At 43.3% G+C, this 15,226-nt stretch overlaps 2 protein-coding genes across 11 annotated transcripts in view; one reads left to right on the top strand and one right to left on the bottom strand.

The window, feature by feature from the left end:
* TMEM68 (transmembrane protein 68) overlaps positions 1-15,226 on the top strand; it is a 204,579-nt gene that overhangs the window by 131,273 nt on the left and 58,080 nt on the right. The gene's annotated exons all lie outside the window — the stretch shown is intronic.
* Positions 1-15,226, bottom strand: part of TGS1 (trimethylguanosine synthase 1) — a 93,836-nt gene that overhangs the window by 46,548 nt on the left and 32,062 nt on the right. For all 4 annotated transcript variants that reach the window (XM_056521939.1, XM_056521936.1, XM_056521937.1 and 1 more), the window contains exons 5-6: positions 13,468-13,637; positions 1,035-1,809 (exon numbers count right to left, since the gene is read on the bottom strand). In XM_056521939.1, coding sequence (XP_056377914.1) covers positions 1,035-1,809; positions 13,468-13,637 — 945 coding nt within the window. The remainder of the gene's footprint in view (positions 1-1,034; positions 1,810-13,467; positions 13,638-15,226) is intronic.

Raw genomic sequence — 15,226 nt, 5'->3', positions numbered from 1 at the left:
ATATGTTGAAAATATTGTATGTTGAGGCCATTGTAAGTTGAGGGATCATTGTATATATATCTATTTATATACACATATATCTCTTTATAGTGGTGACAGGCACACCAGACACTCCTTCACAGCAAGTATATATTCTAGAGCAGTGTTTCCCAACCAGGGTGCCTCCAGCTGTTACAAAATTAGAATACCCAGCTTGCCCGAACAGCCAACGGCTGTCCGGGCATGCTGGGAATTGTAGTTTTGCAACAGCTGGATGCACCCTGGTTGGGAAACACTGCTCTAGAGGAATAGCAGCACAGTCCTGTATGCCATGGCAGTCGAGTTTGTAGAACAAGTGCAAGCAGTATCAGTGTCTGATATGGTTATGGGGCAATACATCTATGAGAAGGAAGCAAGACCATTTCACTTAGGGTGGCCACATAAATAGCTGCATTCAGCTGACAGCTATGACCCATCCCCACCTCGCATAAGGTCTCATGCTCAATTTGGTTGTGCAGAAAGGAGAATAAGCTGCTGCCAGACACTTATCATGGGAGATAAGCCACCTCCATAACAAAAAATTGGGTATGCTGAAATCTAACAGGGGAATGTTGAGAGGTACCATCAAAATCAACACGTTTGGCTCACTTAAGACTATGACTAGTAGAGGTGGGTCACCGCTGCATCCAGTGTTGTGAACAGTTACCATGTAGGGACAGGGCGTGGGGACCAGGGCAGTGTGGGATAAGCAATGGCAGGGGAGCCGGGTGGTTAGTAAGGCTTGTCTTATTTTATTTCAGTCCTCTTGTGCCTTTAAAAAAAAAAATAAAAAAAAAAAAAAAAACACGTATAGAAATCACAATCCATGGAAGAGTGTGCAAACAAATCGCAAGACTGTGAGAAAGGAGAAATAAAAAATGCCCAGCAGTTAATCTCCAGGAGCTTTCCTCCAAATTATAAATTGCTTTAATGAAAACTCAGCTAAGGCCATTTCCTGCCTTACATCGGCAATAAATTAGCTATTAGTAAAATCAATAGGTGTTAATTTTACAGACCTGGCTGGCTTGTATTAGTGTGTCCAGATGATGCATCCCTATCCGCAGTGCCAACATTTCTGGGTTCCCTCTGATCTGGATCACAAGGACATTGAGTTTCAAGACTCTCTGGGTTCTGCATCTGATGACTCTCGTAAATAACACTTAAAGGTTTACTGTCTTTCTCGATTTCCTTTATATCAAGATTTATGTTCTTCAGTGCATTTACGCAGTCACTGAGACAATCGATATCTTCTGTGGAAGGTAGGGGTAGGTGTACAGTATGGTCTGTGAGCTGATCATCAGCTGCAGCTTGTGCTCCTTGTGTGTTACCTTTACAATCGCCAAGTTCATCAAAAGTCCAGCCCTGTTGTGCCCAGTACTGAAACTGCTCCTGATAGTGCCAATAGGATTCACTATAATGCTCAGCCCACACCTCCTTGGTAGCAGAGCAATTCCATGGCTCAGGGTCGCAATCTTCACTTGATATGCCAGTCTCTTTTTGCTTTGTAAGCCAACCTTGCCATAGCAGACTTTGCCCATACTGATTCCAGTACTGTTCCCAGGCCTCCTGTGAGCCCGGTTCTGCAGTGGCTGGCTTTAGATTAGCGGCTTTCTCACAGGTAATTACAGAAATTTCAGACTGATCAATGCTAGTAGAGACATCATCCTCTTCACGGATGTCATTAAGGTCATCCATAGCCTCTTTTAGGCTTTCATTTAGGTCTTTAAAGCATTTCGGCTTTTTCTTCTTCTTTTTACGGATCTTAGGTGCAGTCACACAAGTTTCCGGTTGCTGGAAATAATCATTAAAACCAAATTAATAACAACCAGTAATAAATTGTATCAATATGAAACAAGATTTTTAGTGAAGAACTAGACAACTTAGAGAAGAACATGTTTAGCAGAAGTCAGAAAACAGTATATGAACAAACTTCCGAAAGGTTTTGTTCATACAGTGCAGTAATTCACCCTTTTTATGCAGTTTTAGGAAATCACAACAAAACCAGATGGCTTTTGAAACGGTTTCTGAAGCTGTGGTAAAAACTGTCATTACTGCAACATGTGAACACAGCCGAAGGACCTCTTATTGAGCTGCTATTTTTATAGTTCGGACATTTACGCACGCGACGATATCACATATGTTTATTTTTATTTTCATTTACACTTTTTTTTTTTTATGGGAAAAAGTAGTGAAATGATCTTTATAAACTTTTTTGGTTCACTTTTTTTTTTTTTTTTCAGTGTTATAGCTCCCATAGGGGGCTGTTATACATAAAGACCCTTTGACAGAATTATCTGGTCAGTGGGGTGTGTATGTATGTCCATATGAGTGTTCTATATGATCTATGGGCACATTTGTCAGTTCGTTCCCGTGATGGGGTATGAGCAGACAACGTGAGCCATGATTGATCACAGGTAAAATAAACTGCGGGCCGACTCCTTGGACCAAACATATAAAAGTGGGGGACCGGGTGTCTGTGCCCACAGATATAGGGGTACAAGTAACGTCTCTTTATTGAGATACACATTGGGACCCTAAACATAAAGAGTGAAAGAAGCTTTGGTATGTTGAGAAATTCACTCCTGATTGGACATTACAATACTGTCATACTTGGGTTACTATTACTACAGTGTGGGCAGGGTTGCCCTTAGTAGACATGATGCCTGTGGGAAGTCAGCTTGTTATATGTTTTTAAATATGTTTTCGTATACTCCTTTTATATTTTATACTCCATCTTGTATATCAGCCATATTGTCTATGATCTGCCATCTTGTCTGTATTCTTTCATTCATGAGCTTAATTAGCAATATTCAAGGTTACAAGGGCTGAGCTTACAAGAAAGCTTTAAGGCCATTTAGTTTGAAGCCTTATTTTCTGCTTATGAGATAGGGGATATGAGGGGGTAGGTATGCATGCTTTCAGTATAATGTTTTTCATTCGAGTCAAAAGAACCCTTTATAGAGGATAGGTTGTTTGAGTAATATGTGGTTGGTCTCTGTTTTGTCCATATATGTGTGTTTTGTCTTGTGGGGTTTGTATAAGATAGGGCAGCAAGTCAGACAGTGAGCCTGCTAAGTAATTACAATGTAATGTCCACGATGGACCTCCTTAGCTGATCTCTAATTAAAAGATAAATTTCACTGGGAAAAGGGATGCCTCTTAAATACAGAGGGAAATATCCCGGTAAGCTAGGAATTAGAGACGGAGGGAAGAGGGGGGAGCGCCCTAAAACATACAAAACCATGATTAATTTTGTTTGGAAAACACAAACATATGGAAAGTAGTGCTATAGTAGGAATTAAATTGATGTAAGGAGTTAAGAAGGAAGTCAGGATGTGACAGTGATGGAATACTGAGTAATCAGCATTGAAAGAAAGAAGGTTATGGGAAATGTTGACAATATTGGTGCTAGGGATGTAAGAAAAAATAGATTTGCGCGATTATCGCGATTTTTCACTTTGCGATACTGAATCGATTCAAAATATTTTTGAATCGATCCTTTTAGGGATGTGGAATTTGTATCTCCTGACACCCGGAACAGCATGTCCCGGGCATCAGGAGATACAAATTCCACATTTGTGGAGCCGGGCAGGCCGGATCTGACGCGGCGATGCTCTGGGTGTACGGAGCGGGCTTCGACTCGTGCCCGCTCCGTACTCTGCGACCCCCGGCTGATTTCAGTAGCCGGGGGCCGCCGCTAATAGCCAGCATGTGGCGATCACCGAGGCTGGCTATTAACCCTTTAGATCGCCGCTGTCAAAGCTGACAGCGGCGTCTAAAGGGATCGGTGAATGCTCCCTGGTGGGCTAGTGGGGTGGATCGCCCCCCCCCCCGCAGCGCGATCGCGAGGGGGCGATCCACTATGGAGGTAGCCGGAGGGCTTACCTCGGCTTCCCTGCTCTCCGTGGCTCTGTCATTGATAGATCCTGGCTGGACCAAGCTCTATCAATGGATCGCAGATCAATGGAGTTCAATAGAATCTATTCATCTGTCTAATGATTCCTCCTTAAAGTCTAATAAAGTGTATAAAAAAAAAAAAGTTTTAATAAAAGTATAAAAGACATCTTTTTTAGACAGAATTGGGATATATCGCGATGTATCGTCACCTAGACGATATCGCGATATATCGAATCGCCACACTGGTATCGCGATTCGAATCGTAGCGCCAAATTCTTGGCGATTCACACCCCTAATTGGTGCTTAGTTGTTATTTACTGTTAGGGTGTGGGACACGGCACATCTGTAGTGATTCAGGTACGTGGTCAGGGGCTGCATTTCCTCCCGTCTTCCTCTCAGAGGTTGTGTATGAGATGCTTGACCCTGAAGGGATGGGGAGGGGGGGGGGGGCTGCATTTTATCTGTCCCCTGTTTTTCTCAGAGTTCTGTGTTAGAGCAGCATTCATATATTGTTTTCTGTAGTTTTTCTTGTGTAGTTTATCTCTTATGATAAAATATTAAGTTACCTTTTTATTTTGCGTAATTTTGCCTTGTATAAATGTAAGGCTTCGTAGAACAAACTGTCCTATCTGTCTGGGGTGCAGCATTGAGACATTGATGTCTTATTGGGTTAAAATTCTGTTCTTGAGAAAGATTGATATAATTTCAGAATTGCATTTTGGTTTGGGGAAGGTGGAGTCACAATGTTGATTCCATTCACTGACTTGTAGCAGCTTGACGGTTAACCATCTCCTTTCTCTGGGCTTCTTTCCAATCCAGTACACACCTCTCTGTTCTACACAGGATAACAGACAATAACCTTGAATCCAAACACATTGCTCTCTGGTGGAGAATGTCTGGATTCAGAGGAGGGAGGAAGATGATGGGAGAGGGGGGGGGGGGGGGATGATTTTAGACCAACTCTGTATAAAAATAAAATAATGACTGTATAGAGCGAATGCTACAGAAGACAGCAGGGTTCTCACATGATTCCCTATGGGGTTTGCAGTTAAGTTACTCTACATTACACCAAGTAGTCAAAATGGAACCACTCCTACCTTATTGCCCAGGGCAAAAAGTAGAGTTGGCTGCACTAACTAGGGCCTACAGACTTGGCTGCGGGTAAAACCACTAAAAGACTTATCTGGAAGGATTTTCTCACCTCTTCAAGTGAATCAAAGATGCAGAGAGTTGGAGCACTCATGGAAGGAACTACACTGCTAGGTCAAGAACTAAATGTATCAGACTGCTGGATATGTACTCACTCCCCTGAATCAGCTTCCAGCATGCCATATCTGGCAATCCCAGTACCCATAGAAGAAATATTAAGCTGGACAACTTGTTCTGACACTCTAGCTAATAATGATACCCAATATGTAAGAAACCAGAACACCTCTGTGGGGATTCCGATAGTAGGGTGGGAAGAAGCCCCCTGGTGGTAGGGCAATTTGAGTGAAACTGATAATTACCAACACCAGCGATTGTATTTTTAAAGGGGGTACCTCGGTCCCTAGAAACACTAAAGGAGTTACTCTATTTGGAAAGAATTACAGAAGAAGAGATAAAAATAAGGTTTGATTGTACAGCAAGAGGTACAAACTCCTTAAAACCTGACATCCTAGGAAAACATTTACATACACTAAATTGGGAGTACAATGACACGCTTCCTTCAGAAGATGAAACCACTTGTAATGATGTTACAAACTATGTACCATACAATGATCCTGTTGGTTATTCCCCAGGAGACCCTATTAGTAGGAACGTAAAGGTTGGTTAGTGTGGACTGCTGGGACAGAAACCTATGTGGTGTTATACATATGACACAGCTGTACTGATTGACTTGGCCCAAAGACTAGTAAACCAACACTCTTCCTTCTGGAAATTGCCAGAAAAAACTTATTGGGTATGCGCGGAACATGCTTACAAAGATTACCAGTGGGTGTATACTTGTACCTTAGCCAGACTGAAAACTGCTACTTGGTTAATACATGACAATGACATAGACTTAAGGACTGTACCCAGACACATGTTGTATAAAGGAGCAAAAGACAATACCCCCAGAAAGAATGGTAGGTCACAGGTAGTACGAATGGGGGCTGCTAATAAAATAGTTCTATTTTACTGTACCCGATGGTAATGCAAACATGGGGTACCAACTATCTTGATGACAAAATCTTTGACATTCTAGATGTCCTTAATACCACCATACTGGTGCAAAATCATCTGATAGTAGTGACTAATCAACATACACTAGTGCTAGATTACCTGAAAGTAGCTTAAGGGGATATGTGCCAAATTGTAGAACCAGCCTTCTGTCATTACATAGACACTGACGGAAATGTGACACTCCAGGACATACAAAGACTAAGACAGAAGTAAGATGAACATAATAAAAAGGAACAAGATTCCTGGTGGAGTGAGACATTCTCATCACTAGACCATGTGAACTGGTTCAAGGGTTTGGGAGGGTGGTTTTCAGGTATTATGCATGTTATGTTACAAATATTTTTGATACTGCTATGCATATATTCCGCTTTCAAGTTATTTAACCTATGCTGCTCATTTATGAGGAGATGACCAAAGTATGACTTCTATGGAATAAAGAATGGATACCCTCATTCCAGAGACTGAAATAATAAAAAATGAGAAAACAGTAGACACAGTAATTGGGGAACCTTGCAGAAGAAAAGAAGTGATAATTAGGGAAAGTCTTGCAGGGGTGGTTTAGAACCCATGAAGTACCTGGGATCCATCATGTCTTCATGTTTTCTACATTTTTAAAGGGGTACCTTACCCCTAGACATCTTATCCCCTATCCAAAGGATATGGGATAAGATGTCTGATGGTGGGGGTCCAGCCGCTGGGGACCCCCGCATTCTACCATGCGGCACCCACCTGTAATGGCTTCCAGAACCACTGGAGGCCCTCAGGCTAATACCATCCCGACCATGTGAACGGAAGATCCGCCCCCGTGTGACGTCACACCCGCCCCCTCAATGCAAGTATGGGAGGGGGCGTGACAGCTGACATGGTAGAATGGGGGGGTCCCCAGCGGCGGGACCCCTGTCATCAGACATCTTATCCCCTATCCTTTGGATAGGGGATAAGATGTCTAGGGGTGGAGTACCTCTTTAATGGGGGATTGTGAGGAAAGTCAGCTTGTTATTCCTTTTTATATACTCCTTTTATACACTGCTCAAAAAAATAAAGGGAACACTTAAAGAACACAATGTAACTCCAAGTCAATCACACTTCTGTAAAATCACAACCACACTGTCCACTCAGGAAGCAATACTGATAATCAATTTCACATGCTGTTGTGCAAATGGAACAGACAACAGGTGGAAATTATAGGCATTTGCAAGACATCCCTAATAAAGGAGTGGTTCTGCAGGTGGTGACCACAGACCACTTCTCAGTTCATATACTTCTTGGCTGATTTTTTGGTCATTTTTGAATGCTGGTGGTGCTTTCACTTTAGTGGTAGCATAACACTGAGTCTACAACCCACACAAGTGGCTCCGGTAGTGCAGCTCATCCAGGATGGCACATCAATGGGAGCTGTGGCAAGAAGGTTTGCTGTGTGTCAGCATAGTGTCCAGAGCTTGGAGGCGCTACCAGGAGACAGGCTAGTACATCAGGAGATGTGGAGGAGGCCGTAGGAGGGCAACATCCAGCAGCAGGGCCGCTACCTCGGCCTTTGTGCAAGGAAGAGCACTGCCAGAGCCCTGCAAAATGACCTCCAGCAGGCCACAAATGTGCATCTGTCCACTCAAACGGTCAGAAACAGACTCCATTAGGGTAGTATGAGGGCCCGACATCTACAGGTGGGGGTTGTGCATACAGCCCAACACTGTGCAGGATGTATGGCATTTGCCAGAGAACACCAAGATTGGCAAATTCACCACTGGTGCCCTGTGCTCTTCACAGATGAAAGCAGGTTCACATTGAGCACATATGACAGAGTCTGGAGACACCGTGGAGAACATTCTGCTGCCCATTCTTTGAGGGGCCGCACAGCCCTCCATGTGTTTGCCAGAGGTAGCCTGACTCCAATTAGGTACGAGATGAAATCCTCAGACCCCTTATGAGACCATATGCTGGTGTGGTTGGCCCTGGGTTCCTCCTAATGCAGGACAATGCTAGACCTTATGTGGCTGGAGTGTGTCAGCAGTTCCTGCAAGAGGAAGGCATTGATGTTATGGACTGGCCCGCCCGTTCCCCAGACCTGAATCTGATTGAGCACATCTGGGACATCATGTCTCGCTCCATCCAAAAATGCCACGTTGCACCACAGACTGTCCAGGAGTTGGGGGATGTTTTAGTCCAGGTCTGGGAGGACATCCCTCTGGAGACCATCCGCCACCTCATCAGGAGCATGCCCAGGCGTTGTAGGGAGGTCATACGGACACGTGGAGGCAACACACTACTGAGCCTGACTGGGGGACAGGGAGAGTGAGCCCTAAACTGACCCTAAGAACACTCTCCCTGCCTACTTGCCCATAAAACCTAAGCTGTGAATCGACAACTTGGAGCCGGTCCCTGCCTGCACTAAAGTGCAGTGGCGTAAAAACACATAATATACATAGTCGGTCACAGGCCACTACTAGACAACCAGATATACCAAACAGAATACAAATACTAAAAGGACAGAATGTAAACAGGCAAACTGATAAGGAAACAGGACACTGTTCACACTGGGACACAGAGCAAACAAACTGGACACCCCACTCCACAAAAGAAGTAGCCATTAATAATAAAGCCAAATAATCTACTGGCCAGCGGGCACACTCCACAGTGTGGTCAGGATGCTGACCCAGTAGGAAACAGAAATAAAAAACACAGAACTTTATAAAAACAGATACAAGAACACCAAACTCTACAACGTAGAGGAATACTGGTCAGGATACTAGACAGGATTTTTCTTAAGATACAAGACTAGAACTGGATGAGTCTTAATAGACTCCAGGAAACCAAACAGGAATTATAAATTACAGTGCACGGATAACACTAGCAAGACTAACTCAGTGTGAACACAGACAAAGCAGAACGAACAAACATAATCCTAAAACCAACTACTGTAACACAGACTAAAATACAAGGAGCATGCTATATAACAATGGCTAAAAATCCATGACAAGATAAATACAAGGTAAATGCTCAAGCAGACAATCAGAATATTGCACAGACATAGTGGCATTAAACTGAATAACAAGCACTGAATGCAGGAGAAGTCCAGCTTAAAATAGACACACGAGTTCTCATTCATTCAGAGCATTAACTATTCCCTATCCAGGGAGAATAGAAAACTGCTCTAAACATCGTAGTGTGTGAATACACACCTAAACAGAAAAATACAAAAACAAATAAACGGACATTACAGTAAAGAGCAGCGTATTTTATACTTCATCTTGTATATCATCAGCCATGTTGTCTATGATCCGCCATCTTGTCTGTATTCTTTCATTCATGAACTTCATTAGCAATATTCAAGGTTACAAGTGCTGAGCTTACAAGAAAGCTTCAAGGCCATTTAGTTTGAAGCCTTATTTCCTGCTTATGAGAGAAGACATATGTTTGTAGCTACGTATAATTTGGTAGTGTGCCATCCTCTCTCGTGTGCTATAATAATCTTGGTCTCTGTAAGTAAACTCAGAAGAATCTGTATACAGCTGGAGTCTGTCATTCATTGTTCCACCAGGCCTGGTCACTTATAACTATTAATTCCGACTCAAACAACATATTGAAGGAATTCGTTAAATTCCATATCAATAAATATATATTAATATATATACACACACACACATATATATATATATATATATATACACACACACACACACACACACACACACACACATTATATATATATACACATACACACACATATATACACACACACACACACACACACACATACACATATACACACACAGTACAAACCAAAAGTTTGGACACACCTTCTCATTCAGAATTTTCTTTATTTTCATGACTATGAAAATTGTAGATTCACACTGAAGGCATCAAAACTATGAATTAACACATGTGGAATTATAGACATAACAAAAAAGTGTGAAAATATGTCATATTCTAGGTTCTAGCCACCTTTTGCTTTGATTACTGCTTTGCACACTCATTCTCTTGATGAGCTTCAAGAGGTAGTCACCTGAAATGGTCTTCCAACAGTCTTGAAGGAGTTCCCAGAGATGCTTAGCACTTGTTGGCCCTTTTGCCTTCACTCTGCGGTCCAGCTCACCCCAAACCATCTCGATTGGGTTCAGGTCCGGTGACTGTGGAGGCCAGGTCATCTGGCACAGCACCCCATCACTCTCCTTCTTGGTCAAATAGCCCTTACACAGCCTGGAGGTGTGTTTGGGGTCATTGTCCTGTTGAAAAATAAATGATTTTCCAACTAAATGCAAACCGGATGGAATAGCATGCCGCTGCAAGATGCTGTGGTAGCCATGCTGGTTCAGTATGCCTTCAATTTTGAATAAATCCCCAACAGTGTCACCAGCAAAGCACCCCCACACCATCACACCTCCTCCTCCTCCACACTAGCACACCTGTGAAGTGAAAACCATTTCAGGTGACTACCTCTTGAATCTCAACAAGAGAATGCCAAGATTGTGCAAAGCAGTAATCAAAGCAAAAAGGTGGCTACATTGAATAACCTAGAATATGACATATTTTCAGTTGTTTCACACTTTTTTTGTTATGTATATAATTCCACATGTGTTAATTCATAGTTTTGATGCCTTCAATGTGAACCTACAATTTTCATAGTCATGAAAGTAAAGAAAACTCTGAATGAGAAGGTGTGTCCAAACTTTTGGTCTGTACTGTATATATGTATATATATTACACACACACACACACACACACACCTATACATACATACACACACACACACACACACACACCCCAACAGAAAACGTGGTCTCAAATGGCTGGAGGTGCTCAACCCCAAATGTGGTTATGCATTTATACTGGGGGAGCAGATCCTGCCCTTGCAGTCCATTGCTAGGGGCGATCCCCAGCATAAATGGAGGATGCCTCCAGCGGACTACAAGTGCCACAATAGAATCCTACACCAGATAGACAGTGTGGATGTGTAACAATTAGAACAATACAATACAGAAATTTAGGTGCACTACTGTGGTAGATGTATACAGTGACATTGGCTATCCCTCAACACTGATGTTAAAATTGAGACATTTGCCAGTAAATCCTTATATGAAGGACATACCAGAGCCTGCACACCAACGCCAAGGTTTCTCAAATGGCACGGGACCTAGCGCTAAGCCTACCTGTGCGTGGTAAGCAAAACATGGGCCAGTGGGCAATTACGGCAGCATTAGGTCGACTCACAGAGTCCTCCCAGGTACCTTCCAGCGTGGCTAAGCACACATACAATGGGAGGAAGGAGGTAAACTGCAAGCCCCACCTAAGTTGGCTTAATATAGGTGCATGGCCTCACAGGTGCTAACCTTAATGCTGCGTGGAAAATGTTCAAGGCGCATTACATATGGAGTTTACACACCTCCAAGTATAAAATTTAAACAACAAAAGACGTGGCCTCAAATGGCTGGAGGTGCTCAACCCCAAATGCGGTTGTGCATTTATACTGGGGGAGCAGATTCTTCCCTTGTATTCCATTGCTAGGGGCGATCCCCAGCATAAAAATGCATACAATGGAGGATGCCTGCAGCGGACTACAAGTGCCACAATAGAATCCTACAACAGATAGACAGTGTGGATGTGTAACAATTAGAACAATACAATACAGGAATTTAGGTGCACTACTGTGGTAGATGTATACAATGACATTGGCTATCCCTCAACACTGATGTTAAAATTGAGACATTCGCCAGTATATCCTTATATTGTTACACATCCACCGTCTATCTGGTGTTGGATTCTATTGTGGCACTTGTAGTCCCCTGTAGCCATCCTCCATTGTATGCATTTTTATCCTGGGGATCGCCCCTAGCAACAGACTACAAGGGCAGGATCTGCTCCCCCAGTATAAATGCACAACCGCATTTGGGGTTGAGCACCTCCAGCCATTTGAGACCACGTTTTTTGTTGTTGTTTAAATTTTATACTTGGAGGTGTGTAAACTCCATATCTAATGCGCCTTGAACATTTTCCAGGCAGCATTAAGGTTAGCACCTGTGAGGCCATGCACGTATATTAAGCCAACTTAGGTGGGGCTTGCAGTTTGCCTCCCTTCTCCCATTGTATGTGTGCTTAGCCACGCTGTAGGGTACCTGGGAGGACTCTGAGTCGACCTAATGCTGCCGTAATTGCCCACTGGCCCCTGTTTTGCTTATCACGCACAGGTAGGTTAGCGTTAGGTCCCGTGCCATTTGAGAAACCTTGGCGTTGGTGTGCGGGCTCTGGTGTGTCCTTCATATAAGGATGTCTCAATTTTAACATCAGTGTTGAGGGATAGCCAATGTCACTGTATACATCTATTGCAGTAGTGCACCTAAATTCCTGTATTGTACACATATATATATATATATATACACGCATATACACACACACACACACACACACACACACACATACATATACACACACACACACACACACAAAATAACAGAACAACATGAAACCTTAAAGGGGTACTCCCGTGGAAATTTTTTATTTTTTTTTTTTTTTTTTTAAATCAACTGGTGCCAGAAAGTTAAACAGATTTGTAAATCACTTCCATTTAAAATTCTTAATCCTTCCAGTACTTTTAAGGTGCTTTATACTAAAGAGAAATCCAAAAAAGAAATGCATTTCCTCTGATGTCATGACCACAGTGCTCCCTGCTGACCTCTGCTGTCCATTTTAGGAACTGTCCAGAGCAGCATATGTTTGCTATGGGGATTTTCTCCTACTCTGGACAGTTCCTAAAATGGACAGCAGAGGTCAGCAGGGAGCACTGTGGTCATGACATCAGAGGAAATGAATTTCTTTTTGGGATTTCTCTTTAGTATAAAGCCCCTAAAAAGTACTGGAAGGATTAAGATTTTTTTAATAGAAGTGATTTACAAATCTGCTTAACTTTCTGGCACCAGTTGATTTATCAAAAAATAAAAAAAAGTTTTCCACGGGAGTACCCCTTTAATTCAGCAAGAATGTCATGGCAGAGGAGCTTTTTCATGTATCACAGTGCATTGTATGCCTCTCAGCCAAAAGCAGGAATAGGATCAAGAAGAAAAGTCTTTCCTTTATAATAATCTTCCCTTTACTATCCCTTCTTTACTTCAGCAGAAACACAACATGTCAAAAACTGTCCTGTTTAAATCTGGATTTGTATCTAAATTAACCAAATCTCTAAATAACTATTACAGAATTACAGATTTTGGACACTTCTGTCCCCATTTTAGATCTGATTTTAGGGGCATTGAGATTTGGTTCTTATTAAATTCCCCCACAACAGAAAAAATAAAAAATAAAAATAAAAAATAAAAAATTGTTATAGTAACCTCTTAACAATACCAGCCAATGCCTTACCACAAAACTCTTCTCATATGATGATCCACCAAACTGCACTGGGAGCCCCATCTGCAGCATTAGCTCAGACTCAGAGTCTAGTTCTACTTCCTCAAGAGGCAGATCAGAAACATTGGACACCTCCGACTCTTCCTGCTCATCTTCCTCCTCATCCTCCTGATCTCCAAGATCTGTGGAAAAGAAAATTCCCAAAGACTAAAGCTTGCTCTTTCTGAGTGTTGCTGTGTAAGAGGGGGCGTGAAAGAGGAGTTTCAAAAACTGGAGTTTGAAAGCAGGAGGTTGAGATCGCTGTGAGTTTTAATTTTTGAACCCACAAGGTCTACAAAAAATTTTAAGTGTCATTTTGACTGTCTGTTTTTTTTTGTGAAATCCCCATAATTAGATGGCCTCCATGTTGGAAAATGCAGTCCAATGTACATCCTGTTCAATGTATGCAATCCTTGAACAACAGTTTGAGGGTGCATATTGTTGTGCGAGATGTGTGCTAGTTGTCCGTTTGGAAGCCCAGATCCTGCATCTAGAGGGGCGACTGGCAACAATGAGAAGCATTAACAACATGGAGAGGAGTCTCCTGCTCACTGAGCAGGCACTCTCGGGAATAGAGGTGGGGGAGGACAGTGGGACGGAGTTGCAGGACAGTCAGGCAGTTAGCTGGGTTACAGTTAGAAAGAGGGGTAGGGGAAAAAGTGTCAGGGAGGCTAGTCCTGAACTGGCACACCCCAACAAGTTTGCCCGCTTGGCAGATGAGGGGGATGCCATTACAGAGCTAGCAGAACTGCAGCAGGATACCGCCTCTGACCGCCAGGGAGGTGTCTGCTCCAGTAAGGAGGGAGGGAGGAGTACAGGGCAGGCCAGACAGGTACTAGTGGTGGGGGACTCAATTATTAGGGGGACAGACAGGGCAATCTGTCACAAAGACCGGGATCGCCGAACAGTGTGCTGTCTGCCTGGCGCACGAGTTCGGCACATCGCGGATCGGGTTGACAGGTTGTTGGGCGGGGCTGGAGAGGACCCAGCAGTCATGGTACATATTGGCACCAATGACAAAGTAAGAGGTAGGTGGAGTGTCCTTAAAAATGATTTCAGGGACTTAGGCCGCAAGCTTAAGGCAAGGACCTCCAAGGTAGTCTTTTCTGAAATACTACCAGTACCACGAGCCGCACCAGAGAGGCAGCGGGAGATCAGGGAGGTAAACAAGTGGCTCAGAAGCTGGTGTAGGAAGGAAGGGTTTGGGTTCATGGAGAACTGGGCTGACTTCGCTGTCGGTTACCGGCTCTACCGTAGGGACGGGCTGCACCTCAATGGGGAGGGTGCAGCTTTGCTTGGGGAGAAGATGGCTAGAAGGGTGGAGGAGTGTTTAAACTAGGGACTTGGGGGGAGGGAACCTACAGCAAAGAGGGGGAAGATAGTGTAGATAGAGAGGTGGGAATTATAAATGTACCTGGGGGTGGAGCGGAGGGAGGGGTTAGAATAGTTAATAGGAATAGGCTTCATAGGAAAATAAAACTTACACCCTTGAATCCCATTAACCCCAATAACATAAAGGATGGAAATGTAAAGTGTATGTTCACAAATGCCAGAAGCCTAGCAAATAAAATGGGGGAGCTTGAGGCCTTGATACTGGAGGAACATATTGATATAGTTGGGGTCACTGAGACATGGCTGGACTCCTCGCATGACTGGGCTGTCAATCTGCAGGGGTTTACATTGTTTCGCAAGGACAGAACGAACAGAAAAGGTGGTGGAGTCTGTCTGTATG

Source organism: Hyla sarda, chromosome 5, assembly GCF_029499605.1.
Source record: "Hyla sarda isolate aHylSar1 chromosome 5, aHylSar1.hap1, whole genome shotgun sequence".
NCBI lineage: Eukaryota > Metazoa > Chordata > Amphibia > Anura > Hylidae > Hyla > Hyla sarda.
The sequence above is the reverse complement of the archived record's forward strand: the minus strand, read 5'-3'. Positions and strand labels throughout refer to the sequence as shown.